Source organism: Embiotoca jacksoni, unplaced genomic scaffold (assembly GCF_022577435.1).
Source record: "Embiotoca jacksoni isolate LCO1_2020_lvr unplaced genomic scaffold, fEmbJac1.0.p SCAF_13, whole genome shotgun sequence".
Classification (NCBI taxonomy): Eukaryota; Metazoa; Chordata; class Actinopteri; family Embiotocidae; genus Embiotoca; species Embiotoca jacksoni.
The window spans coordinates 16,414,669-16,442,296 of record NW_027185263.1 but is presented as its reverse complement, the minus strand read 5'-3'; the positions used below and the strand labels follow the sequence as shown (position 1 = coordinate 16,442,296).

The following is a 27,628-nucleotide window of genomic DNA, read 5'->3' as shown; positions in this document are numbered from 1 at the left end:
TGTCATGTAAGGTGTAATAAAAACCTGTCACAAAGTCCACCATTTATGTCTTTTCTTTCCTGTAATCAAGTTGACGCGACACAAACCTCCGTCTGGGCGACAGTTTTTATTTATTCATCTCATGAGAAAGTTCCGACAGAAGGGTACATGTGTCTCGGGTATACATGTGCAGAGTTAGTTTCCTCCTCTATACGAGTTGCCAGTGTTTCCTTCTCGTAACTCTTCACAAATGGAACCAAAGTGCAGAACAACTGAAATCGCACAGGCAAAGAAGGTGGCTTGAAGAACCTCTGTGTGCTTTACAGACAAGAGTATCTCTCTTTATACTTTCTTTCACCCTCATGTGAGGTTTATAGATCCAAACCATAGAACATGTCTGTTGAATCATACAGCGAATAAAAGGTGGCAGGATGGACAGACTGCTTGTGTTTACCTACAGTGGGTCTGACATAGTATTTGTCTAGGGTTAGCTAATATGAGACCACATCTATCTATAGCCAAAAGCTAAAGTATTTATTAAAAAATTTAAACAAAAAAAAGTTGTCATTTTTATAAACAGCAATTACTCTTTAAATTTAATTTCAAAAAGATATGTCATATGACCTACAAAAACAAAAACAAAAACATGTGCAATCAATGGCATACTCGTCCCTCTGAAGTGATGGCCGTGCAGATGACCGCAGGGCTCAGCAGCAACTCTCTCCGTGTTTGTTCCTACTGTGGTTTGGAGTCGGCTCCGCTCAGGGCCGACGCTTCACACATGCCAGGTTGCTGCATTCAGTAGTATTTTTGTAGTGGTTTACAAAAGTCCACGCCCTTCGTCTCCTCGCACAGCCTCCTTAAGGCTCCAGCCCTGCTCGGCCACGTCCCCTGCAGACCCGACACGGCTGTAGTTGATTTGTTTCACCCCTCCCACCCACTTCCACCCGCCCCCACCCCCTTTTTTGCCCAACAGAGGTCGCTAAGGAGTCACCATGGCTGCTGTCTCGTCTGCTCCTCCCGCAGCTTTCCTGTTTCGCTGCTAGGACACCTGCTCTACCGGCCTCATCTGCACATCTCCGATCTGAGGAGGAAAGGAAAAGAGGCAGATCAACACAGAAACAAACCGCCATGCAACTGTTTATAATACAAAAGAGACAGAGAGATGTACCTGGACATGAGGAGGGGCACTGAGGACAAACGTGACTGCACTGGCTATGTCGTCTGCTTTCAAACACTGACGACAGGAGAAGAGAGGATATATTGATGCATCAGCACACGAGTATGTTCACTGTGTGACACACTCTCAATGAAAATGCACAGTCTTACTTTGATACTCTCATACACTGCAGCTGCTTTCTCTGGATCGCTGTTGTGGTGCCGGAAGGCGAACTCAGTCTCCACTATTCCAGGAGATATGCACTGCAGGGGAGGACAACGCAGCAGAGATTTACTGCTTCACCATTTACACACCGATACCGGATATTACAAGACATGTTCTGTACACTCTCATGTGATCCCGTGTGGCACCGACGGCGACAGAGACGGCGAACTCACCGTGGCTCTGATGTGGGTGTTTGCTTCTCGAAGCTCTTGCCGTATCCCCTCAGTCAGAGCGGTCACAGCGTATTTAGTGGCACAGTAGAAATGCTCGTCGGCGCTCGGCACCATTCGGTGGCCGCCCATACTGAAGGAGAGACAGACGTGTCAGAGGCGTGCGAGACAGCAATCACGTCTTGTAGCTCATATTTGACTCAAGACAAAATTAAATATCGAACATTCTCCGTGTTCTTTTCAAAGGCCTCGACGTGCTCAGTTACATTTCTCACATGAAGTTTATTTATAATGTTTAATATCATTATCTGTGGGCTTAAAACAGCCCACGGAGCTAAAACTACAGACAAAAAGACACCGATTAAGAAACATAAAAGACATCCAACAATCAGACTTTAATCAGTCAAATATTGATAAACCAAATTCAATGAAATTGGTCTGCATACAGTTTATACATGGGCCAGTTGGGGCTCACAGCTGGCTTTACTTAATTCCTGCTGGATTCAAAGAACCTTGAACAAAGTGGCCGAGGTATTTTCAGATAAATCGTTACATTTGTCTTCAGTCTTCAGGTTGTTTATAGCTTACCTGTTAATATTGATGATGTGGCCGTCGTCCACATTCCTCTCCTTCATCGATTTGTACGCCTCTCGGGTGCAGATGGACAAGGCTAAGACATTCACCTGGAGAGGACGTGAAGACGGAAACCTTCTTTTACTGTTTAGGGTTAATCTACAATATCTATTCACTACTCAACGCATGTGAAAGGTAGCCTAACTTATGCTGCGTGATTAATAAAAAATAAAAAACTTAGTACTTTGATGTCTTTTGTTGAACTTGTGCTTTATTGCTGAATCACACTGACGGATGCAAAGCGATGACAAAGTTTAAGTTGAGCTGGCTGATGTTCACCGGGTCAGTGTGTTAAATCATCTGAACCTGCTGTTCCTGTCCAGCTTGCGGCCTCTAAGCTGCTCCCGTAGTGACATTGATAGACGGCAGGTTAACGCCAGCGTGGGAGCGAGATAGGGGGAGGTGACCAAACAAGGTCAGCGCACAGATTAAACACAGGCTAAAAATACACTGCTGTACACATTCATGTGGGCTGCCATGACAACAGATGGGTGAGCGGTACGAATGCCGGACCCTGGAGACAGAGACTTTTAGAGCAGGGGGGGGTCCTCGGTGGTCAAGAGCTCAATGAATCAGAGTGTAACGTCCCAACAAGAGAAATAGTGCTGGCTTTCATTAGTGGGCCTCTGCCGTGCCAGAGCGTCTCCTCAGAGCCAATGAAGCAGCCTCTGTGAGGGGAGGGCAGCAGTGTGTGTGTGTGTGTGTGTGTGTGTGTGTGTGTGTGTGTGTGTGTGTGTGTGTGTGTATGTGTGTGTGTGTCTGTGTGTGTGTGCGTGTCTGTGTGTGTGTGTGTGTGTGTGTGTGTGTGTGTGTGTGTTGAGACCAATGCATCCACATTTCTGCTTTTACTCTTATTCCTTGAACAACACAAGCTCTACAAACACTTCCACTCACACCGGGCAGCCATTACAGCTCCTCCCTCTGCTTTTGTTTGATAACCATCAGATCAATAAAACATAAGGGGGTGGGAGCCTTCCCTTTTCAATAAGTTTCTCTCTTCAGCTTATTTCAGCTTTGGCATTCAGATTTGCATGTCTGCGATCCACTCACGTCGATCATGTTCCTCCAGCCCTCCGTCTTTCCGCTGAGCAGCGGCTCGTTGTGGGCCAGCCCGGCGTTGTTGATGCACACGTCCACGCCCTTGTGCAGCGTCTTGATGGCTGAGAACATGGACAGGATCTCTTCCTCGTTGGAGAGGTCACACTTGTACGGGATCAGTGTGCCGCTGTAGCCTGCGCTCTGACATTCAGCTGCCAGCTTCTGAAAAATCACAACAACAAACCACGTCAACAACATCCATGTTTGTCAGAGAATAATAAACACGTAACTACTTCAAGTGGACACGTGTTGATCTTTAGGGCTGACGGTGTTAGAGAATAGACAGAAATGATTGATTTTCAGCTCCGTTATAAAGAGAGTGAAACGATAAACACCCTACCCACTCAGACACACAGGAAGCGGAGAACGTGCAGCCATGAGATCAACACCACATCAGGGCCAGAGAGTGCAGCCAAAGCCCTTCCAGTGAGTATGTTTTATTTTATTTTTTTATTCCTGATAATAAAACGCACATTAATTGAATGAATTGAATTTCCACTGGATGACCGCGGATGAGAAGATGGCAGCTAAGCTCTGATGAGATCCAGCCGGGCTCGAGCTCGCTGCAGGTCGAGCCGGCAGCGCTCCAACCGGGTCAGCCGGCTGTCCACCACTGTGGGGTTATGATGCAAAGTGACACAGATCCCCCTGCCAGGCACAGCTGCACCAGTCACCTGATGTCTCGCTCTGGGTGCCAGTCGGACAGGAGGCAGCGTGGGTGACGAGGACGGGGCCGGTGGCACAAGGAGATCTACGGAGATCTGCACAGCACCGTGACCCTGCCTGCGTCTGTGTCGCCAAAACCATTCGACGCTCAGAAAGTCGCCGGTCTCAACAAACTAAAAGGAAAAACTATTTTCAGCTCGGGGACGATGGATTTGTTTTTCGGTAGCGGCTCCCAGCTTCTGTTGTCAGATGAGTTCAAGGAGCCGTTCATCAACACCACCTGTCATGTTGCAAATGTTCTTCTGAATGGATTATAAACTGGTCATGTAGCGTCACAATATTTTTCCACTCAATTCACTTTAAATCTTTACCAAAATGACATGAAACTGCATAATTTCACCTCCCACTTTATTTAAATTTGCCCACCACAAGTGTCAGCAGCTGGACATTTGAACTGGACATTGTATTCTTTACTTTGAGCGAACAATTTCAGCTGTTCAGTCATTTCTTAAGCTATTTTCACCATTTCCCTTTTTTTTTTTTTAAAAACATACTTTCAGTGCTGACTATTTATTAATTACTTTTATCTATTATCAACAATAACTGTAACTACAAACTATTTGTATTATCATTATTTTAACAAACAGTAGCTGTTTGCTTCTCTGCTCGCCTGCTGCCTGGTTTTCACCCGCTCATATGCAACACTGGGCTGATGGGTAGCTCACTTCATTTAGAGAAGATCTGCATCACTCGGTGTTTTAATCCTGTTAGGCTGCTTTTTAAATTAGACTAGAAGAGAGTGTCTTTATTGTCATTGCACAAGCACAATGAGATTAAGTTTGCGAATACAAACGGCACATACAATAGAGAATAATAATTACGAAACACAGCAGCAACTGAATAGATGAACGGGAGTATAAATGGTCGTTTCATTTGAGGCAGGTCTGTCAGACAGTTGAGATTCTTGGTGGACTGATTGGGAGCAGTTCTGGCTTTGGGAAAGTCTGGAGGGCGTAGACGGTGTCACCCGCCTGATGGAAGGAGTTCAGATGAAGGCTTGGATGTGTGGAGTCCTTACAGATACTGGCAGCTTTCCAGAGGCTGTGTGAGCTGGAGATGTCGTGTTTCCTATCAGCAGCTGTCATGAGCCAGATACCACGGAGAGACGCAGCGTGTTCGGGTGCGGTCCGTAAGGTCACTGTTGTGAGCTGACCAGCTTTCTCCTGCTTCCTCAGGAATAACAACCGTCGCTGCACTTTCTTTAACCGCTGCAGTGGAGCTCGCAAACCCTGTGAGGTCCTCTGAGATGTGAACGGCCAGAAACCTGCAGCTGGACACCGTCTCCACTCTGCCGTGAATGATCAGCTGCTTGGTCACAGCGGTGCGGAGGGGCAGCTTGTTCTCTGAGCACCAGGCTCGGCAGGCTGATTCCTCTTTGTTGGAGTTTAGCTCAAACACTGTTGAGTAATCTGGGAACTTGATGATGGTGTTAAGTCGTGAATGCGGCAGCATAGTCATGTGTGAAGAAGGGCTCAACACACATCCCTGTGGTGTGACAGTACAGCTATAGTGAAAAGGTGGGGGCCCAGTCCCACCGCACGAGGATGCTCCGACAGGAAACTCAGGATCCAGCTGCACGGTGATGAGCTGAGGCCCGCGATGTGGGGATGATGGTATTAAAAACAGAACTGCAGTCTACGAATAGCATCCAAACACATCTGTCATCTGTCTCTCCAGGTGAGTCTTAGGGCCGGAGAAGTCCCCCCCCCATAACACTAATATGCAGATATATTCTGTAAATAAATCTTTATTTCTATTAAGAGTTAGTTGAGTTTTCCACAGATACCCTGGAGCCTGGACCCTTTGTGGAGCCCCTGATAGGGAATCACTGATCTAAACAATCAGCAATTTGCAAGGTTGCCTTTGCTCCCCTGCATAAGAAAACAGAAGAGGCTTATTTCCAGATAAATGACTTTGTCCAAACATCCCAGAAGAAATCCATTACAGCCAACTTCTGCACAAGAGCAATAACAGCAGACTACATCACAGAGCAGCCACGAGACGTGTTGATCATTCAAACACCCCAACACTCAGGATTTACACGTGTTTATGTGCGTGTTTCAATCTCTGGATGAAGACAACAAGTTCACCCCAAAAAAGTATTGCGAGTAATTTCAAGAAATCACAATCTGAGGGAGATAAAACTTGGCACGCCATGTAATTCACACCAGTCACCATCTGTCCAAAACACATTATGAGCCAATAAAGACATAATCACACCTCCGTTGTTTTCTAAACGAGTGCTGAACCTCGCTTCGTCGGCAGAGCGGAGATTGCTGTAAAGATACTGAGCACATATTCATAGTTCACAATGTTCATAACACTATTTGTGATGCAACACAGAGAAGAGGCATGACGACCGGGAGCTGCATGCTGTGGGAGCCTGTAATGTTATGACACACGTGTATATAAATGTGACCGTATCATGATATGTTGTGTTACATGTCTGACAGCTGGACATGAGAACTACAACATCTGCTGAACATGCAGCCGCTCCCGAGAGGAAACTCGGTATACTTGTGAAGCCTGCTTTGTATAATCAGGGCTGAAATTGGATGAGGGATCATTGGGGCTTTTTTCTTTTTTTACGAACAAAACACAACATAATAGAGTGAATGCAGTCTATCTCCCACTTGGAGTGTGCAGATTTTGCTGCTCTTCCTCTAAGCTGTTTAACTGGGATGATCCAGAGAGACGGCATTACCCGAACAAAGCTGTAAAAATGCTAAAAACACTGAAAACACTGTAGAGACTATAACACACTCTTTTACTGGTGTTATACACACTTCCTGTTGTCCATTACCTAAAATTTGAAGCTGTGATCACTGGTCTGACTTCACACTGAATCCCAGTAGGGACTGGCCCTCAGACAGCCCGCTGGAGAGCCTCTCCTTTATCGAGAAGGGACATAAAAGGGGAAGCTGAGGCAGTCTTTTGTTACTGGGGAGGAATTAGTTGCGTTACTGAGGTTGAAGTGGGAGCAGCAGAGCAAACCGGCTGTGATCTGTGTCCAGCTACAGGAAGTGTCAGGCTGTGAATCTGCGTGTGTTTGTGTATGTGGGTGTTTTCTGGCACCAGCTGCACTGCTGTGGTCAGTACCAGCCCCCGTCCTGGCCACACCTACAGCGGCAGCGCTACAGCACGCTCACTGTCCCACAGATCAGCAACCAGGCCTGCAAATACAACAGCAGCGGAGCTGGCAAACACACGATTCATTCATCCCAGAGCAGACTGAAACTGGGAATGGCAGCACAGCATCACAGCTTTAAATAAAATCACTGTTTGCATTTATCCTGACAGAAAGATACAAATTAGAACAATTCAAAGGACAAGTAGTGATCAAGTCTTTGCGTGTTAGAGTAATGGCTGTGCAATGACCTTCGAGACACGTGTACATGCCCTCATGGTCACATTCACGGCCCGTGACCCCTGCAGGGAGCCGTTATATAAGGTCTACAATGTAAGGGACATTATTTGTCTTACACCACCTTCATCAATCATTCACCCGCTCACGTGGAAGTGTTATAAAATGGACCAGCAAAACAACTCAATGGAGAAGAGCAAAGAGATAAAAATAAAGATGCCAAAGTGCTGAAGGCAGACGAGCTTTAAGTGGTGAGCCGGATCAGTAGCAGAAGGCAGCAGCCCTGAGCCGAGAGAGCTGAGAAATTAGATTTCTCTCGGGTTGACTGAAGAGTGCTGTAATACAAAAGAGGGATTGTGTTATGAAGCCCTGTGCCTCCTCTTATTCTCTGAAAAAACTGGTAGGTGGATAAAAATAAATAAATAAATAAATTTAAAAAAAAAAACAATTCTAAAGATGTGATTCAGCCCGTAACCCCTCCTCCTCCCCCCTCCTCCCCCTCCTCCTCTTCATCCTTCCTGTCCCATCTCTTAAGTACCTGTGACACACAAAACAATTTTGCCTGTCATGATGCATTTTCATCCTCATTACCCAGACTGTTGTCCAGTGGACACAAAAAAAAGTGTGCAGAAGGAGGGAGGACGAGAGGGAGGGAAGGAGGGAGGACGAGAGGGACACGGAAGGAGGGCTGGACGGAGGGAGGGAGGGAGGATGAGAGGGAGGGAGGGATGGAGGGAGGAAGGGAAGGAGGGAGGGAGAGAGGGGGAGGGAAGGAGGCCTGGAGGGAGGGAGGGAGGGAAGGAGGTATGGAGGAAGGGAGGGAGGGAAGGAGGCCTGGAGGGAGGGAGGGAGGGAAGGAAGGAGGGGAGTGAAACATTGGGAGAGAAAACACATCCTGCTGCATGCTGGAGAAAAACTCATGAAAACTCACTTCTACTCCATAACTGAGGTTCTCTAACTTTTCAGACACATTTACTCCATTTTTAAAGTACCAGTCCCCCTGTAGACACCAACAGTTATTTTCATAAAATAAAATATACTGATTGAAACCATGCAACAGCCTCAGAAAGGCTAAATAACAACAACATGAGGCTGCTGATTCAAAAAGCAAAGAATAAATGTATGTTTCTTTCTAGAAAAGGCAGCATCTGACCTGTTTGAATCTCATCACCCTCCACCGCTGAGCACCGACAAATCTTATATCCGCTATATCTAAATTACATCACTGTAAAATGATGTGTACATGTAATAATCTGATTTTTTTGTTATGAAATGAAATGAAATGCTAAAATTCTGGGACGCTGTCTAGTTGTAGAGAAACTGTTTGGTGTTTCAGCAAAACTCTTGTGTACCACTGGGTGGAGCCTTGTGTACCACAAGTGGTACGCGAACCACAGTTTGGGAATCACTGATCAAAAAGAAAAAGATGTGTTGTGTAAAAACAAATCCACCCAATCAGTGACTGAACTTCAAGCAACTCTTCCCACGACATCCATGAATCAGACCAAACAGGGTTTGGAAGTTTCCTTCGTAGTCACCTTAATTCTGCTGAACCCTATCACTCATTATCCAGCTCAACTGCTGTTGTATGACGTAAAAATCATCTCTTTCAAGTTTGGCGTGCCACTGTAACCCAGGGCGACGGGTCAAATGTGACTGCAGGCGGTGTAATAGGATTGCAGTGGCGAAGGAGGTATGGTCGTGTGATTATGGCTTGTTCGCACCGAAGCGCAGCCACTAAAAGGTCTAAAGGTCAAACTGGGTGGTTTTATAGTGCTCGCTTTAGGGCGGTCTAATCAAGACGAGGAGATAAGGAAAATAATTACACCCTTTGCTAGGAACCACACCGAGTGACCGACTCGGGGAGTTCCCGGTAATGAATGACCTCCAGTCGATTAAAGAAGCCTCACGCAGCTTTAAAATACTGTATGAATAATGTATAAAAAAACAAGTTATTTATTAGCATAAATAACTTTCAATTCAAACATAATGAGACGCTAAACAAAAAAACATTGTGATAACAAGTACATGACAACTGATGTCTGGTATGTGCGTCTGCCTCTCAATGAGAAGTCTTTTATAATGCTGACAGGCTAAAGGCAGCAGCCAGGTGTTGTGTAACAGACTGGTGCAACCAGTGCGGTTGGATTTTACTTTCCCAAACAAAGTAATAAAAGGCAGGTAAAGGCAGAAGCGGAGCTTTGTGACAAACAAGAAAGAAATCAGTGTAATGATGACTCTTGTCTCGGTGACACTGCAGCACCACATTACTACTTTATTCCTACGTTCATCGCATGCTGAAACAACAGCTCTCCAGTTGTCTTGTTTGTAGTTGAAACATGCTGAAGGCAGAAACTTCCTTCTCCTGAACCAGCACCCGTCACGTTCCTCCGTCTCGTGACGGGCCGTCCGCACCCGACTCCGACCGTCGCCACCGCAACTCAGCGATGAGCCACATCGTTACGCATGCGCAGTCGACAACGACTTGAGCCCAGAGAAGACGAGGGAACAAAAAAACGAGACGGGAGAGTCTCATGGAGACGAGTGTTGATCTGACGCCGTCCAAGATCAGAAGCTTTCAAAGTGGGCCAGCCCGGACTGAGTCTCTTCAGCATGTGAGCTTCGAGTATAAATGTTTCCAAAATCCCACAAACACCCACTAACGCGTCCAATTTGGCTGCTTCTGAAGTGAAAACAATCCAATTTGCATTCGCTCTAGTCAACATTTTGAGAATCCTGAACTTAGTGAACTCACGCCGTTCCTGTTATGGATTCATAAAAGATTGTTTTCCCCTCAGTGCCTTCTTCCTCACCGTCCTCCCTCTGCTACACACAGCTTCAGTTACAAGTGCCGACCTGCTGCTGCAGCATTCGCGTGCCATTTTCCTCCCTCGCTCATCGTATACAAAAATCCACACGATCTCCGTCATTACACACGCAGTGAAGAGGGTTGCAGCGAGTCTTCAACGGGACAGGACGGGACAGGAACGGGACGGTAAGCTCTCCACCTATCACAGCAGGAGGCCCGGGGAGGGAACGTTAACGGCAGTAAACCCAACGCCCGGAAAGATGATGAGCAGCGAGAGGACAGCGAGAGGACAGCGGGGACGTCTCCGACGGGTCACTGGGACGTCCGGGTCCATCTGAAGAGACCGATGTGATCCGGAACGAGACGTTTTCACACCGATGACACAAGAGCTCAATAATTCACAGACAAATGAGAAGAAATGGAGCTGATAAGTGCTTTTTGTTATTAATATGCAGGAATATTATCCGTATTACACTAATGCAGGTCTGAGAAAGACTTTTCACTGGTGAGCGCCACACAAACTAATGTTTTTATCACAACAGATTTTAGAAGTACGATGAGCCTTCGGGCCACATCAGAGAAAAGAAATGAGAAGAGGGAGATATTTTATTTTGCATTCCAAAAAACTTTCAGTATTAGCGCCGACAACTTCGACATTTCCACTTCATTCCCAAAATTTGGCTCCTTTTTAAAAATGTCAACTTTATTCTCATTAGTATGATTCCATCCAAAACATTTCGACTTCATCTTTGAAATAGTGTTTCAACTTTATTCTCAACATTTCTACTTTATTCTCAACATTATGACTTAATTTTTGGCATTTCTACCTCATTTTTGAAATAGCATTTCAACTTTAATCTTGATATTTTGACTTAACTTAATTCTTGACATTGTGACTCTTTTTCTCTTGATGTGGCCCCGATCCTGCGTCGAGACTACAGTACGAATAAATGAATAAAACTTAATGTGTGAATTCTGATTTCGTAAGAGGGCTGCGAGTCCATCAATCCTCTACCTATTACATCGGGTGCAGTGTTAAATTGTCTTAATGTTCTCTCACTAAAGTTCCTCACAGACCGCACAAAAGCCTGTCAATCTGGAATAAGTGAAGATGAAATTCAAAACTTATTTCAAGCTTTAAATAAACTGAGTTTTTACACTTGGGGCGGAGATGAGACAAACTGATATCTGCGTTTCTATTTCATAAACCTGCGTCTACGTACATTTCAGACTGCCGCTTTGGGAGGAGTCATATATGAGGAAATGTTGTTATTCATTGTGCTGCTTCTCCTGAGGGCCGAATCCACAGAAACCCGCTGGATTATTAGTCAGGTATATGTCTGTGTCAGCTCACGGCGAAAGTGGAAAACACGCAGTCAGTGGAAAAGCTTTCTGAACGGGTAAGACAAAAGCCTGGAAGCTCAACGAGCCGTGAGCTAATAACTCCATGAGCTCAGGAGAAAATTGACACGGGAAATAAAACAGCGACTGAGGAGGTGAGGAAGGCGGTGCTGTGATTTCTGTTACAGCTGATAACAAGTGACACGGCGAAAAGCACAATGTTCAAATGATTGGTGTATTAATAGATGCTGCATTTAATGTAGGTGTGAAAGTGTCCTCGAATGCTAAAGAGGGCTTGGGGAAACGATTAAAAACATCTTACAACACATTTTTCACACATTAAAATGAAGAAAACAAAGAAAAAGAAACAAAGACGAATCAGGACGGAGACTAAAAGAGAGATAGAAATGCAACGCGAGGCGGAGGGTAGTAGACAAAGGGAGTAAAGCTGCCTGACCTGACCCACTTCAAATCCTTTCTGGAGTGAAATCTATTCACTGTGAAACAACAGGACAGATTGTCCAGACACAACGTTTGGAGGTGTCTGAGACGGCTTCAGACGTGCAGACAGAGAGACAGTGACTGACTTCCAGCGTGTCACCTCAGATATCGAAGGATGACTGAGCACCTTTTTTTAGCTGCTTCAGAACGGGCAGCGAGTCGAAGCAGGTCAGCCAAGGTCCCAAATGAAGCTCCAAGAGCTTCGAGTTTTAATTCACAATTTACCCACGCAAATAAAAGATGTTTACGCCGGTTAGACAGGCGAGCGACAAAGAGTCTGCAAACGTGTAGAGGCGTCTGTCTGGTACAGAGCTGCAGGACGGGCCGCCGTTCAGGAGCCTGTTCGGTGCTCGGCGTAGTGAAAGTCTTTAAACAGGCAAACTGACAAAGCGATGCCAGACAGCAACGCATTCAAATGTCATTATCCGCAAAGCCTGTCTGCACCGGCGGTCCAGAAGTGAAACAAATACACAACCTGCCTGTCATCTATTCTCAGTATTCGTATCCCAGACTGGTTTTCTTTATTGCTGAGCTCAATAATTTGGCGTAGCTTATCTTTGGGCATACTTTACGCTGAATCTCTTCCCAATCTCTTGCAAACACGGGCTCGCCACAAATCTGTTTTGCACACAGTCACAAATTGTGTTTGCTAAATTTATCTGATCTAAAATCGCAGCAGCCGAAGCCGTTGAGGTTTGACATATGCCTCTATTGTTCAAAGCTTCAAAAGCGCCCGGGACATGTCAGTTTCACTTCTGCAGAATACAAATAGATGTATTTATCCAGAGGGATATAGATTATATTATAGCTATAATAACAGGCCATATTCAGTAATACTTGATACGTTTTGTATGCTTCTTGCAGGCCTGTTTCCACAGCAACACAAGCTATACTGTCCATACGTGTAAGTGATTGAATCTGATTGATTAGGTAACGGACCTCACCCCAACCCCACCTCTGCTTCTCCTCCCCCAGAGCAGCCCATAATAATCTCCTCTATACCCACCCTGACCTGCAGATAAAGCACAAACATAAAAATGCAAATCATGGTAATCTTAGATTTCGGCAGATTTAGTGACATTCCTGTTGGCAACCAGGTTGAGACAGCCAACACATTTCAATGCAACAACATGGTGAAATCATGTTCAGCAAATGCATGTAAAATGACTTCAATGAGCAGTCCTGGTAGAGGTTATAGGTTATATGATCCATCTACCAAATATAGAGTAAAACAATCAATCAAATGACTTTCTTGAATGTAATATTTTATGTTTTAAATATATGATTATTTGAGTTGCGGGGATCAGCAACTGGAGTTCATACTTCCATAAGTGTGTTTTAACTACAACAATAAATCCTTCTAGTGTGATAGATAAGAGTTTAGTTTAGCTTCATGTCCCTCCTCGCCGCTGATTTCCGTTGCCTGGTTGTGGTGAGAACGTGCCTGCACACCGTTGGATCTCGTTGGATCCCGTTGGATCTCGTTGGATCTCGTTGGATCACCGAGGCCACGTTGTAAACAGTCTGTAACTCCAAAGACCAGCTTGTGTGCACAGAGAAGGGATTTTTCTTCCAGCGAAATTCAAGCATCTCCCGCTGGTCGCACGGAGCTTCACAGGAGTTAATGACAGGCTGTGTTTCTGCTACTTGGATGCGATACCCTGTCGCCTCCATTCCTGCCCCGAGCCCATGGTGACCACACGTCCCGTCCCGTCCCCCCCCCCTCCCCAGATCGCTGCTCCCCCTCTGCCTACTCTATAGCCTCACAGACAACAAAACAATACGGCTGCCACAAATCTCCACTCCACTTTCTCCCAGTTGTGTTTACACAGAAAACCGAAGCCTGGAACATTTGAATCCATTTTTCCTTTTCTTTGGTTTATCTGCTCTACAACGGGGCACAACGTCGCTTCTGGAAAATAAGAGCTCTTGTTTCCCAGAGTAAAGTGTTCAAGACCAAAGGGGAAGTCAAGAACAATTGCTTGGTGATGCATAGACACTTACATTCCCCACAAGCAGCGTGCCAGGTTTGGCACCACTACACCAAGAGCCCAGTTTAGCAGGGAGAGCACAATAATGGTTTTGTCCCTCGACTCACACAGACTCTCTTTGGTTTGCACAAGAGACGAAACCTGACATCGAACGGGAGAGACAGAAACCTTTCACTCGACACAGCCTGATAGTTGTTGCTACGTCCATCTGAGCTTTGATTCTGTGTATTGTGATCCACAATAAACAGTAATTAGGTTTCCTCTACCGGAAGTGTATTCGCTTCGTCACCGCTGACTGACGTCTGTATGAAGAAAAAGCATTATTTTAAATGTTGTGACCTTGTTTTAGTACCACAGAAGTCAGACAGGAGCTGAAACCAGCTGTTAACTACTGACAGGAGGAGCCATGTGATCGGAGTATGAATGGAAGGAGGCTATCGTTTGCACAACTCCCATTCACTGTTTACTGCTTTGAGCGCGGGTGTGTGTGTGTAGTCAAGGTGAGGAAAATGTTGGCACGTCACAAAACAAGAGCTGATTTAAATATGGCATCACAAGAAACAAGCAAAAACAAACGTAACTTTGAAACGACCTACGCGTCGCTTGCAATTCAGGATTTCCAATCATCAGGGTTCCTGAGGCGGATGTTACGACAAAACGCCTGAGATTTGTGAAACTGTATTCTTGCAGCCTGTAAAGACCGAGGAAGCGGAGACCGGTGTAACAACGTGAAGAACTAATCCAGCTGAACTAAACCACCTTCCCAGGCGTGCGTCGCTTGCAGGTCATCATGCGTGACGTAACCCGGTGTTACAAGCATGACCCCTTATTGAGAAACGGAGGTTGAACCGAAGGCACTCGGCTTTGTCACAGCTCTTTACATCCACTCTGAACCAACCGGCCACTTAATTCAATAAGATATGAAAATGGTTAGAGTAAGAGTTGACAACAACGCGCGAGCTGCCTGAGAGGTGGTGATGTGCAAAAGCTTAGACGTCTTCCTGCCGCACAACGCTGGAATCTGTTGGGGCGCGGAGAGCGAGGCTTAATTATTGTCTGACAAGATAAACAAGGTGCAGTGTCTTCTGGCTTATGGACAAGAGTTGGTGGGGCAGAGCCGCTGACACCTGCCCCGGAGGAGGCGTCTGGGTGATACCCCGCCCAAGTGTGTCTCTGCCTGGATTTTGCCTCCCATGTTCTCCAGAATTAATAACTTCATTTTGTAATTACAGTCATAAACTCGCAGGTTCAATATGAAGGACGACGAATTCACATGGAGTTCAAACATAATCACCTCTGGCACTAATTACTTTACAGGATGAGAGCAGGTCTGTCATAATAATAATAATAATAATAATAATAATAATAATAATAATAGGACTCGTCTTTTACTATCACAGTCGGTGCGATTGATGCCGTCTGTGATTCAAATAACCGAGCACTGACCTAAAAAACGTGTGATACGCATGTCTGGATGTATTTATCGCTCACCACATCAGAAATCACTTTTCCTGTCCAAAGTCTGAATCTGATATTTACAAAGGTTGGGTTGTTTTATGATCAGGATCTGTTGTTGTTGAGGGACAGAGGAGAGGCTGAAACCTGTGATCGGGACAGACACCAGTTTAGTGTCCCACAGAGAGACAGAGACACAGAGACAGAGAGAGTCCAACACGGGTTAATAAAAGAGAGATGAGGGGTGTGGCGGGGCTCAGGGATGCCGGTACAGGAGCATCATTACCGGGTGGTTTAACGGGTGCTGCTGTGTGACAACAAACACGTTGTGTGTGTACATGTGTGTACATGTGTGTACACGTGTGTACACGTGTGTACATGTGTGTACATGTGTGTACATGTGTGTACAGTATGATCTCTGAAACACCACCAGGAGCAGCAGCTGGTCCGGATTTTGTTTTCCCCCCTTTCTGAAACCACTGTTTGTTATTTTGGATTTAATATGAGTCAAAATTATGGGGCCATAAATGATTACGGTTGATACAGCTTGATTTCTTTTCTTTTTTTTTTTTTTGCTGAACGCGGCTGCCTTTACGTAAAACCACGCCTGACTCCCGACAAACGAAGCTCGCCTCGGACGCGTTTGATCCGCTGAAGGTTTCCAGCTTCAACCGAACAGCTCGTGTTAGCTGACGGTTAACGTCAGTTAGCTCGTCGTGTTGTAGCTTCTCCTCCGAGTCGGACCGACTTATTTCACAGCGGGAATTAAATGATATTTGAATTAAAAAAAAAAAAAAAAAAAAAAAAAAAAAAAAAAAAAAAAAAATCGCCCACCTCTATTTTGTCGACGTTCCTGGCACAGCCGACGACCCTCATGCCTTGCTGGACCAGCGCCCGGGCTACGGCCGCTCCGATCCCCACCGAGGCTCCGGTCACCAGGGCCACTCTGCCTTTCCACCGCTCCATCTCCGCCGGTACTGCAGCTCCGCCGAACAGCGGCTCCGGTGCTCGACCTCCGTCCGCTTCGTTCAAGCCCGTCGGACCTGCCCGCTGCCGCTCTTCCGTGCAAGTATGTGTGTTCGCAATGTGGGATGCGCAGCTCCTGCCTCTTGTGTCAGCGTGCGCAGCATCCAGGACAGCAGCAGCAGCCAGTGCGCGTAAAGCCCGGATCCATGCGCTCCTCCGGCCGCAATATGCAGTCCAGAGAGCGAGTAAATGTTCGGTTCACATCACCTCCCACTTTGTTTCAGCCCCGGGGCCTGCGTTGAGCTGTGCGGTTGTATGGCGCCACCTACTGGACTTACCTAAAATAACACGAGGAGTGTTGTGTACGCTTTTCTATTCCAAAATTGAAGGACTACGGATTCAAATATTGTTCAAAATGTGTTATATGTAAGTTTCTAAACTCAGGACTGGGCCTGCTACCCGACCGCTAAATGTGTCCTGTGTTTCATTTGTAAAGAACAGTAGCAGTTGTCTTATAAGTAAATAATAAGTAATCATCTATCCATCTGCAAAAGTCAAAATAAAATTGCATTTTTACTGGGTTGGGAAAAAACAACCAATGTATGATGCATATTAATAAATATTCTTTATTTAGTAAATTTTGCACATTGCGCTCTTAACATCACACTCAAACCCTCATTACAAACGGATGTTTATTCTCTGTAAAATCTTTATATTTAGAATTTCTGTACACATTTTAATGGTACAACCGCTCTCACTACATTGAAGTGTCACCAAAGAGAAACAAACAAACAAAAAAAAAAATCAAATAAAAAAGAAACAAATATAAAGTAAGACTCCTAAAATTTATCCCTAACGTCACAGCTTGCAAAGCTTGATTATTGATTCCACCGTGCTCTTACCCACAAACCCTACAAGAAGACCAACGACAAATAGCTAGGCTTGGTCAAAGAGAACAACTACAGGTAAGAAAGTAGCCAAGAAATGAGATGGAAAAGTGTGTTGATGTGCAAGTGCAAAAGAGAGAGTAAAGAGAGAGATGACAAGAGAAAAGAAGAATCACATTTACTTCAAAGGAGAAATGCCTGAACAAGACACCAAAGGTACTCAGACATGTATCTGTTCTAACAACGTTGCAGCAGTGGTCATGAGTGCTTTTTTTTTTTTTCCAGGGGAAGATGTCACGATCTCATTAGTGCAGTTAGTTGACACTGGTTGTGGCGAACCACTTTCCACAGACTGGTTTACTGCGCTCGGTGGCACGGCAGTAGTTGGTGAACTTCTCTTTCAGGAGCTGTCGGTACTGGTGGCGGTTGTTGTAGAAGGACCGGTTTCTTTCTAAAAACGCCTGGATTTCGTCCTGTGTCAGACAGTTCTCTTCATCGGAAGTCACTTCGGAATCATCCTGCAGGAAGAACACAAACGAGAAGAGCAAGTCGTGAAGAGCCAGAATGTAAAAATGAGTAAAATGCAGGTTAATGGGAAGGAAAATATAGTTAAATGCAAAGAATATAATGTGGTGCTTTTCTTTTTAAAGCATAAACTCCAGACTTTTAATACAGCAGACACTTATTTTAGGACTCACTATCAAAGCTAAATAGACCGTTATCATTAATGTTCTTCATTTTCCGGTCAAACCGCCGTCCACAATGAGAAAGGTCCACTAACAGGCAACACGAAGCAGCCTGGGAATCTGACACGTGTCCGTCAATCATCAAATTATTAACTAACAACATAATGTGTAATGTTTATTTTGTTTATGTGCGTGTTGGACTAACATGTAAAATAATGAAAATCATTTTTCAAGGTTTTCCATGTTTGAGTGTACAGAAAGCAAAACAAATCAAAGTCAGATTAATGTAATGATAACCTGATGCTTAATTTGCCTTTATATTTTCAGAGTTATTTAAAATATTGCAAACAACAATGTTCACAGCTGCTGTCATAAAGTTCCGTGGAGAGACTTCCTCCAAACTTTCCCTGTCTGACTCAGGTTCAGCTGTTAAAAAAGACTTTCTGACATCACAATTCAATTTATAGGCAAATACATATGTGGTGTATTATTCAACACACACATTCATTCTATTTCTTGTAATGGAGCAATAATATTCATTCATTTAAATAAAGTAGTCCAACCTGCTCCTTTAAATGATGTATTGTTCTCTAAATAACCCCACAGAAACACATTGACATTCATTAGTGCACTTCTAATGGACTCTGCTGCTTCCTGCTGCTTCGTCCCGTTCCCTTTCAGGTCCAGAACCATGTTCATCTGTTTGTTTTGACTGTAGTAAGTATTTAACAAATCATTTTCATGTCTTGGCTGGCTATAAAACATTACAGGATTTAATAAGTAGTCAAGATGAAAGTGACATTTATTCTACTCATTTGCAGTCAAATTTGATGCCCAATTTTTTATAGACAAGAGAAATGTATCAGAGATGTTTCAGTCTGTGTAGTTAAAGCTGCAGAGTGACACTCCCTAGATTGGTGGAAAAAAAGACCAGCTCACAGTCGACTCTCGATGTCCAGCCGCTGCCTGTCTATCAAACACATTTCTCACTTACCAGAAGTTCCACAAGACTCATGTTTGGCTCTGGAGGCTTCACGTGAAGGCTGAGGTTCTTGTGGTGTGCTGTCCACGGTAACCGTAGTGCAATGCTGGCAAATGTATCACCGCATAAGGAGGAGAAGATTTCTTTGGTTCGACACGTGTGCGTTGATGGTGGGCTGTGGCCTGGTGTGCTCCCATCGGACATGCGACCGTCACCTTTCTGTCCCTGTAGAAAAGTGAGTTAATTGGTGCTCGTCGCTGAATGTTCTGCATACAGCGTGCAAACTTCTCCAGGTTGTTCTCTCACCTGATCGCTGCAGAAACCTTTGCCCTTCCGCTTCTTCTTTTTACTCTTGCATTGAGTGTTTCCCTCAGAGTGTGGCCAGCACTCCACGCAGCTGTCTATTCCGTCCTCCTCCTTGTCTTCAGCACAGTGATGGACATTTGCCTCGTCTCCTTTAGAAGGTGAATAAAAACAAACAGTAAATACCAAACTGTATGTTGAAATGATTCCTCTTGTGAGACGTCGACAGTCTTAGAAACCCGACCTGCTTCGTCATGGTTGCAGATTCCCTCTGAGCAGGCAACATCAGAGCCTCCTCGTGATCCCGTCTCGCTGCCTTCCATACTTGAGGAGTAGCCGCAGTCACTTCCATTGCTGTGGGGGGACAAATCTGGAGAAACAGATGGGAACGGTTTCAATATGCAAGCACCAGAACAAGTTGTCTTCCTAATGCAGCAGTCTCAGGTTTGATGGCATGTTGTGATGTCAGTGTGTATTTTTCACCTGGCTTGGTGCTGTCTGAGCAGCTACAGGAAGTGATGCCACTGGCGGCCACGCTCTCTTGGCAGCCGGCCTCCTCCTCCTCCTCCTCCTCCTCATCCTCCTCCTCATCGTGGCTACCGCAGGCTTTGCAACTGCTCTCCACAGACTCCAGAGAACCCTGAAACCGAGGAACAGGACCAGACTGAAATTCAGGCAAACCGCTATTTAGCTGCAAAGTGTCTTCAATGACGACCAGTCTCATGTCGCAGGCTCACCTCATCCAGATTTTTCTCCTTGTCCTCCGCCTCCTGTTCAGATACATCAAAGCCACACTTGTTTTTGCGCCGATTTTTTCGCTTTTGCCTCTTTTTCTCCTGCTTCAGCTCCTTGGCTCGCTCCTCCTCAGACAGCTCCTCGACGAACTGCTCTAGCCGACTTATCCCCTGCATCTTCTCCACTGCCATCTGAGGGGCATGGTTAAAGAATACATTATCGCACAGCTGCAATATTTTCATCATGTGATGAATGTCGTGAGCAGTTGTATGTACCTCGAAACTTTTACGTAGTGCATCAATTCCCAAATGGAAGAGTATCTGCCAGGTCTGCTCCTCTGCTCGTAGTTTCTGCCAGATTCTGTGCAGCCGCTCGTAGAGGTGAATGCCCAGACAGGTCAGCACTTCCTCTTGTGCAATGTCAATGGTCTTCGCATGTCTCTCTCTGCGTCTTTTAAAAAAAATAATAAAATAAAATAAATAAATCATTAACCGTATTTATAAATACATTAAAAGGGACATCAAACTGGATTAAGCTGAATTCATTAATAGAAAATGTGCAGAATTCCCTGTTTGAAGTGAGACTTACTCGTAGCCTCCTGCGAACTCGGGCTCTGCCCTGCCGAGGAGGTGAGCGATGAAGTCTGTCTCACAGCACACGTGGATGTGGCGTTCGTGGGGGCAACAGCATAGCCCCTCATACAAGGCAGCGCAGTACCCCTTCTCCTTGGTGCAGTCCACCTCCCCGACCAAGATATTATACGCCCTCAGCACTTTATTCTTACAGTCTGTGCAAAACCTGTTGACAAGAAGAGTAACTCACAGTTAACCTACTTCCTTTTAACCTCGTGACACAATGTTTAGCAAAGGAAAACTAAGTATTGTGGGAAAGAAAGCGGTGGTAGTCACAGATTACCTGTGTTTACGCAAGTATGTCTCCAGAGTCTCGAGGAGACAGGCACTATCAATGAGGACCACCTCATCTCTGCACTCCTGAGACATCAGCTCCCACACATCCATCCAGCTTCCCCTGCAACATACAAGCATTACAGCGATGTCATCACAAAGCACAATCATGTTAAAACGGCTTGAAGTCTTGTTTTTTCCTCCAAACAGGCTTCAGTTATCAAAATATGTATTCTTAGATGAACAAAGTGTTACATTCTCCATTTTACAAGATTTTTTTGTAAAAACTACAACTGTGGTTAAAATGAGACAACAACAAGAATAAGAAACACCCTGTAATGTTTTTTGGTTAATTTGTCATGAATAATGCAAACTAATTTTACAAAATTAAGCTCATATTTGTGTGTGTTAACAATTTAGGCTTCAGTATGCTGGATTTTTTTTTGCTGAAATTTTCCAACTCTTTTGGCCATTTGGCAAAGAGAAGATCATGTCTCTTCTTTGGTAAAACAACCATATTATCATGTGTAACCTGACTGTCAGATACGGACATGAAATACACTCCTTTTCAAAATGTGTACTTTTACAGGGCAAAATAAGAAAACTGCTACGACGGTTAACATGCTATATTTATTTTCATGTCACATTTTAGTTCAAACAACACTGCCATATTCATCCTACTTAATCAAGCTTTGATGAGACAATCCTAACAGCCACAACCAAGGCCACTCTGACCCGTTTCATTTAGTCAAGCATCGATCATTTAGCCACAATTAAAACGTCAGTCTGCCAAATCGGCAGAAATATTGATTTCAGGCTGATGCTGATATTTAGATTTGAAGCCTTTATTTGCAGCCACCAACACCCTGTAACTTGTATCATGCATCTCTATTATCAACTGTCCAGGGAAAAAAGAAACTAAACAAATGGTGATGTCTGGCATGAGACAGAGATTAACTCGTTCATTTCTTACTTTTTATCTACCTGCAGCACAAACAGCCCAAAGAGAAAGAAAATGCCTAAACTGTTGTCTTCCACTGTAATTCTTGAAATCTACCACTTCCTCTGTGCCCCATTTACTCTGTTCTGATCGAGGACAACTTTAACAAACTGGTGCTGCTTGCTGGGAGGAGTTACTATTCCACCTCTTAAATGCAGCTGCCAAACAATACTTTCATGTTAAATGTGGTTTAAAAAACAACAACTGCTACAGTTTGATGATAAATAAATAGTATAATAGTAAATAAATAGTAAAGCGATAGGAACAAACACATTACTCACCCCAAAGGTTTAGGTTTGTGTGTGTCTAAGGAGTGTAACTGGCAGCGTTTGTTCTTTTTACTTTTTGGAATAGCATCGATCATGTCATTCAACTTTGACCTGCAAGGAAAATACAAATAATTAATTTCTACAAAAATCCAGTCTGATCAGATTCCAGTACTTCAGATACCGTAGAGTTTGTGCAGTCTGAAGTACATCTAAAGGCTACTAAAGAAGAGAGCAGTATATTAGTGGAACATTTTACGAAGTAAAAGTATTTCTTGTTGTTCATCTCGCTTTTTGTTGAGTTTCGGTTCGCTGTCATTCGCTTATATTCAAGTTAAATGGTCATTTCGGCTGATCTGCATCGATACATGTTTTAAACAATTTTCCAGTGCAAATAAAAGAAACATGTCTCTTCATATCTTACCCGTGGACATAGAAGAGGGTGTAAAGCTTCTTCACGTCTGCCAAACAGCCCTTGGTGACAGAGAGCATGCCTCTGGGTTTCACAGTGAGGGGCTCCAGGGCTGGATTCCCTGATTCCACTAAATGAGAGAAGAGGCGCTCCACACTTCGTCTGCAGCCCACGCATGGCACCAGCTGAGATAATGCACCGTACACCTCTCTGGATGTCACCATCAGTGCAATATTCAAGTCCTGCTGCTTCAGCTTGGAGTAATACTGGGGGCCAGGGAATCACACAGCTGTCACCACTATGTTAACAAGTCCCAGGGAGACGAACTACACACCGGGCATGTGCACGTAACAGTCAGGAAAGAGCAACAGATTTACACGCTTTAACATTTATCTCCTCACCTCAGAGAACTGTTTCCATTGAGAGGTGTTTATTTCATGGCTGTCGACATCCATTACACCGTCAGAAAACTCCATCACCATCTGCCAGTAAGAGAGAACAGACAACAGTTCATCTTCAAGGCTCTCAGACAAAATATTATCATCAACAGTACGAGTACGATAAACGTCTCGGAGACTGTCTTTGAGTTCAAACCCATCATGTCTCACATGACCATCCTCAGAGGCCGGATTATGTCCTTCACACCACTGAAACATCAGCCACAGCATCACAGCTGTGATGAGATCAAACGTCAAAAGGTTTCTTACCGTGAGTGTGTCGTCGATGAAAAGGGGGATCTGTCGAGCCAGAAACGGGTAATCCTCTTCCCCTTCCCTGCAAACCGCGACCAGGCGGGCCATGCCTTCGTCCCGTCCCTGCTGTAGTGCAGCTCTCCTGCGGGTCACACAGCACCGACCGACCGACCGACCGACCGACAGGTCTGACAATGAGCTCAGGCTACGACGAGCTAACGCTAACCCTCTCCACCATCAATAAAACCCCCATTACACACACGATGACACTACACACCAAACACAAGGCAGATCACCGATCACCCCCCGAAGTGATCGATACCGACGTGACGTCACAAACTAACAGGAACTAACATGCAGGTTTGTCTTGACCCAGATTTAAACGGCTAAGTTAGCAAAACAACCTCCGGAACAAGAGCCCGGACGGGACAATGCGATTAAAAGGTTTTTTTACTTCCAAGATCTCCTCGCGTGTGCTCTGGCCGACGCGTCCGGAGCCGTGAACCCAGCTCACGTCTTTCTACCGGCCGTAATAAACCGGTAACCGGCGACGAGCCCGTTAACGGTAGCCTGCTAAGCTCGTCTCGCGGCGCTCAGAGACGGAGGAAACCCGGTCGGCTTGTTTTACGCACAATATTCGTCCGCAGCGACCAAACACGAGTTCAGAGCGCCGAGAAAAACAACGACCGTGCGCCGGTGTTGCTGCAGCTCGTCTCCGCCCTGTCACAGCCACCAAACCCGGGTAGCTCGTTGTAGCATCGCGTCCCTGTGAGCTAGCTGATATAAAGTTAGTGACTCGTGTTCGTGTTTCTTCCTCGTTAACCGTCACGTGGAGACATTCTGACCAACCAAAAACAACAACAACAACAACAACAACCCACGTCTTTGGTTTGACTTACCCTCTGGTGAAAGTTTCCCTTAAAAATAAACAAGTGCGACGGTGAAGTGAAGCTGCTCCGGTGGCGGAATCTTCATGACTGATTTGACCTTTACCCCCTGCACGTAGGCGATGACGTCGCGTCACGTGTGGCCACCAGGGGGCGCAACGAGAGGATTTTGGAGAAGGGAGTTCATTCATACAAATTAAACTCCGAAGCTTTTCACTTCTTTACATTTATTTGCTCGTTTCTTTGTAATAATCACTTTTACATACCTCGGTGTTGCTGCTGGTATTAAATTGTAACCATTATAGTCCTTTCTGGTTGAGGATGTAGGGAGCAGACTGCCATGATGATGTTTATAAAGTGCTAAAAAGGTTAATTAAAGTGGAGATTATAGTTTATTGTGTTTAGATTATAATAATCACTTAGATTTCAGTGAACCATTGGGATGAGAAACCACAACCAGAGATATAAAAAAAAAAAAAAAAAAAAAAAGACAAAGGGTGTGCACAAATCACAAAGATCTACACAAAAGTGCTCTGTGTCTCAAACATTACAGGCTATGTTCATTTTAAATGCTGTTTTCCTTCCATGATATGTACAGACTTCCTGTAGACCCACACTTGACATCCCAGTAAACCAAAGTCAGTTCTCTATAGAAGGTTGATCCAATATAAGTGGAGTGCATTGAATAGCAACAAGCGCTTTAATGTTTTTAACAAGGCAAATGTCAAACAGCTCAAACCACGCAGTATATTGTTGTCCATTGGTTCTCAACTGGTGGTTCGTGGGGCCATTTTGAGTCTTCGCGGTGGTGTGCATAATAAGTCCAACTTGTCCACAGAATTTTTGATGGTTTGCTTTCATTTTAAAGGACAGATTTCCCATGATGCAGCACACACGCAGACGGTCACAGGTTGCTGCCAGTGTTGTCATGACATGACATCAGTTGTTTGCTCTCATTCAAACATTTGTAATCAGGGGGAAGTTTAGAGAAGTCTGCCTTTATATTTCAGCCCTAGTTGCACTTGTTTTTACTCAATTCGTGTTTACAACAGTGCATGAAGGCATTGTGTATCACTGCACTATTTCTTTGTGAAATAAATTTTAATGGATCAAAGATTTGGTTCGTGACTGAATGATAAAGGAAACATGCAGGTCCTCATGCTGGAACCACTTACATTAACATAATGTATAAGAGTATGTTCACTATTACACATAATATCTTGTCCATATACTGTACATCTTCCCCATTTTTAAATTGCCCCTATATTCAATGTTACTCCAGCTGCACAAAAATCTTCAAAATATACAAGTGAACTTTGCAGTTGTTGTTTTTTTTGTTTTTTTTTCACCAGAATTTGACTGTAATTCCACAGAAATGTAAAACATATATCACAAAGCAGTTTATGAACATGTACAACAGCAAAACAAACACAGACAATGAACTGCTACTACCAAGTGTGTCCACAGCTGAGTTGGTCAGTCCTGTCATTACATTCGCCAGCAAGAAAAACAACAACTGATTCCTGCTGACAGCCTGAACGAGGCACAGTCTTTCTACTTCACCTCGGGTTTTGTCAGAGACTTTGTCGGAGTCCGATTGTTTTTTGTACAGATTCCATGATGAGGGTACAAAGCGACAGCCGGATGTTCTTTTAGAAAACAGTAAAACCATATCAGCTACACCAAGGCAGGACATGAAAAACAAAGACTGAGCAGCAGTCCAGAGGCAGAAGGAGAAATTACCTATGCGGCGAGACACTGGCTCCAAGACGACCTGACATGTGCACAAAGAAGCGTACAGGACTAAACTTCCCACTGAGAGGTTGAAGAGGGCTTTGAGCCACTCTCTCACGTGGGACCTCGGCTGCATCACATAGAGCCCAACCTGAACTCCTGCCAGGTAGATGGCTATATAGCCCACTGTGGAGAATATGCCCTCCTTGTTTGCATGCAGAAAGTCTTTTTCTCTGTCATTGTTGTGGATAATAAAAGCCTTCAGCTCCGTCGTCTCCAGAGCGAACTGATAAACCCCGCTGATCAGGAGGGCGGCGACCCACGACCGCCTGGCAGGTAAAACAGCCAACAGCAAAGAAGCCACAACTCTGACGATGGCTAGCGTGAAGAAGAAATTCCAGTGGACACCGTATTCGGTCACATGCTCGTGGTAGCCGGTCATTTTGACGCTCACCAGCCTCCCCAGGCCGAGAGCGACCAGCGGCCACACAGACAGGACCTGCTTTGTGACGTGACTCTTCTTGGACCCTGACACGTTCTTCCTCCGCGCCTCTGGACACACGAGGGCATTTGCAAAGACATATGCTCCAACGCCAAAGTCCATTACCCCTGTCCCGTAGGTTTCTGATTTAGCATATCGCCTTGGGAAGATACTGAAGTCCACGGCGAGGATGCTGATGGCCGTTTTTACATTTACAAACACTCTGAAGAGAGTCACAAAGGGAACCTGGTTGAACTGAACGTGGCTCTGGAGGAAGGCGCTGACGGTGCTCTGGGGGTGACGGCTGCTTCGGTAGATGCAGCAAAACAAACAGGCTGAAACGAAGGCGAGGCCGAGGATGACTTGGTGGAGAACGCTGCTCAGGACGGTGCACGACAGGACGAGGGGAAGGATCAGCACGGAGAAGTCCAGGAGCAGGTGAGAAAGCAGCGGAAGTGGCAGCGGCAGAGTCCCCTTGGCCTGATAGTAGAGGATCAGAGCGAGTCCTCTGGTGATGAGGCACACTGGAGTGAGGAAAGAGCCCAGTGACACCTCCTGCAGGCTGGTCCCATTGAGATTACTGATGAACGCTTCCTTCAGGTCCCTCTGAGCCATGGCCTGCAAACATTAAAGTGTTATTACTACAAAAGAGAGACATTACTTTACTTAAGAGACAAGTGAATGTGGCACTTGAACATGATGGCAGCTGGGGTTACATTTTTAGTTTGTAGACTACACAAAAGCATAGGAAAAGAATAACGTGAGTAGCTCCCAGGATCTATTTTTTTACTTCTCCCTTGAACTTCCCCTGACAGTATGTGACTCCCACTAACCCCGAGGAGAGTCAAATGGGTTCTCCAATCTCTAACTACCTCGTTTTCTAATGTAGGTTAGCTGTGTGTTTGTATCAGTACTTACCGCGGGTTTGTCTGTTTGGTGTGCTCAATGCAGGTTCACGAAAATACCGGTTTCACAGCTCTGCTATTCACAGTTGTCTGAATACCGGTGCCTAACCCGACCATGATGCCCGCAACAACAGAGAGGGCGACTTCGCCTATTTCCGTGTTGGGTCTCATGACGCATTCAAGGCAGCTCGGATTTGTGGCCACTTCCAGGACTCGCGTTTCCTCCAGGTCGTGCAAAAATTGAGTTGAGAAGTTGAGAATTGATGTTTTGAAGGAGAATATTCATAAACTTGTATCGTATTTCGTCCTTTAGCTTGAAGTAGTTCAATGACTTTA

General features: G+C 45.0%; 3 protein-coding genes across 5 annotated transcripts; all 3 read right to left on the bottom strand.

Annotated features, from left to right (window-relative positions):
- Positions 1-86: 86 nt before the first annotated feature.
- On the bottom strand, positions 87-16,684 carry dhrs11a (dehydrogenase/reductase 11a). The gene is made up of 7 exons (XM_069146935.1): positions 16,286-16,684; positions 3,217-3,426; positions 2,122-2,216; positions 1,537-1,666; positions 1,309-1,401; positions 1,151-1,216; positions 87-1,063 (listed from the first exon to the last, which is right to left on the bottom strand). Exons 1-7 carry the CDS (start codon positions 16,415-16,417, stop codon positions 1,022-1,024), a joined length of 768 nt encoding a protein of 255 aa, XP_069003036.1. The 5' UTR covers positions 16,418-16,684; the 3' UTR covers positions 87-1,021.
- Positions 16,685-17,020: 336 nt separating this feature from the next.
- ggnbp2 (gametogenetin binding protein 2) lies at positions 17,021-24,268 on the bottom strand. Of its 3 annotated transcripts, none has more exons than XM_069146931.1 (14): positions 24,185-24,268; positions 23,301-23,427; positions 22,995-23,075; positions 22,606-22,859; positions 22,197-22,295; positions 20,926-21,039; positions 20,599-20,808; positions 20,286-20,460; positions 20,013-20,201; positions 19,759-19,939; positions 19,520-19,645; positions 19,279-19,427; positions 18,985-19,197; positions 17,021-17,822 (listed from the first exon to the last, which is right to left on the bottom strand). In XM_069146931.1, the coding sequence occupies exons 2-14, from the start codon at positions 23,391-23,393 to the stop codon at positions 17,619-17,621; spliced, it is 2,088 nt and encodes a 695-aa protein (XP_069003032.1). In that variant the 5' UTR covers positions 23,394-23,427; positions 24,185-24,268; the 3' UTR covers positions 17,021-17,618. The 3 variants fall into 3 exon arrangements, with proteins under 3 accessions (XP_069003032.1, XP_069003035.1, XP_069003033.1); XM_069146934.1 differs by having other exon boundaries at positions 19,759-19,915; XM_069146932.1 differs by having other exon boundaries at positions 23,301-24,265.
- Positions 24,269-24,392: 124 nt separating this feature from the next.
- pigw (phosphatidylinositol glycan anchor biosynthesis, class W) lies at positions 24,393-27,411 on the bottom strand. The gene is made up of 2 exons (XM_069146930.1): positions 27,306-27,411; positions 24,393-27,005 (listed from the first exon to the last, which is right to left on the bottom strand). Exon 2 carries the CDS (start codon positions 27,000-27,002, stop codon positions 25,518-25,520), a length of 1,485 nt encoding a protein of 494 aa, XP_069003031.1. The 5' UTR covers positions 27,003-27,005; positions 27,306-27,411; the 3' UTR covers positions 24,393-25,517.
- Positions 27,412-27,628: the final 217 nt, after the last annotated feature.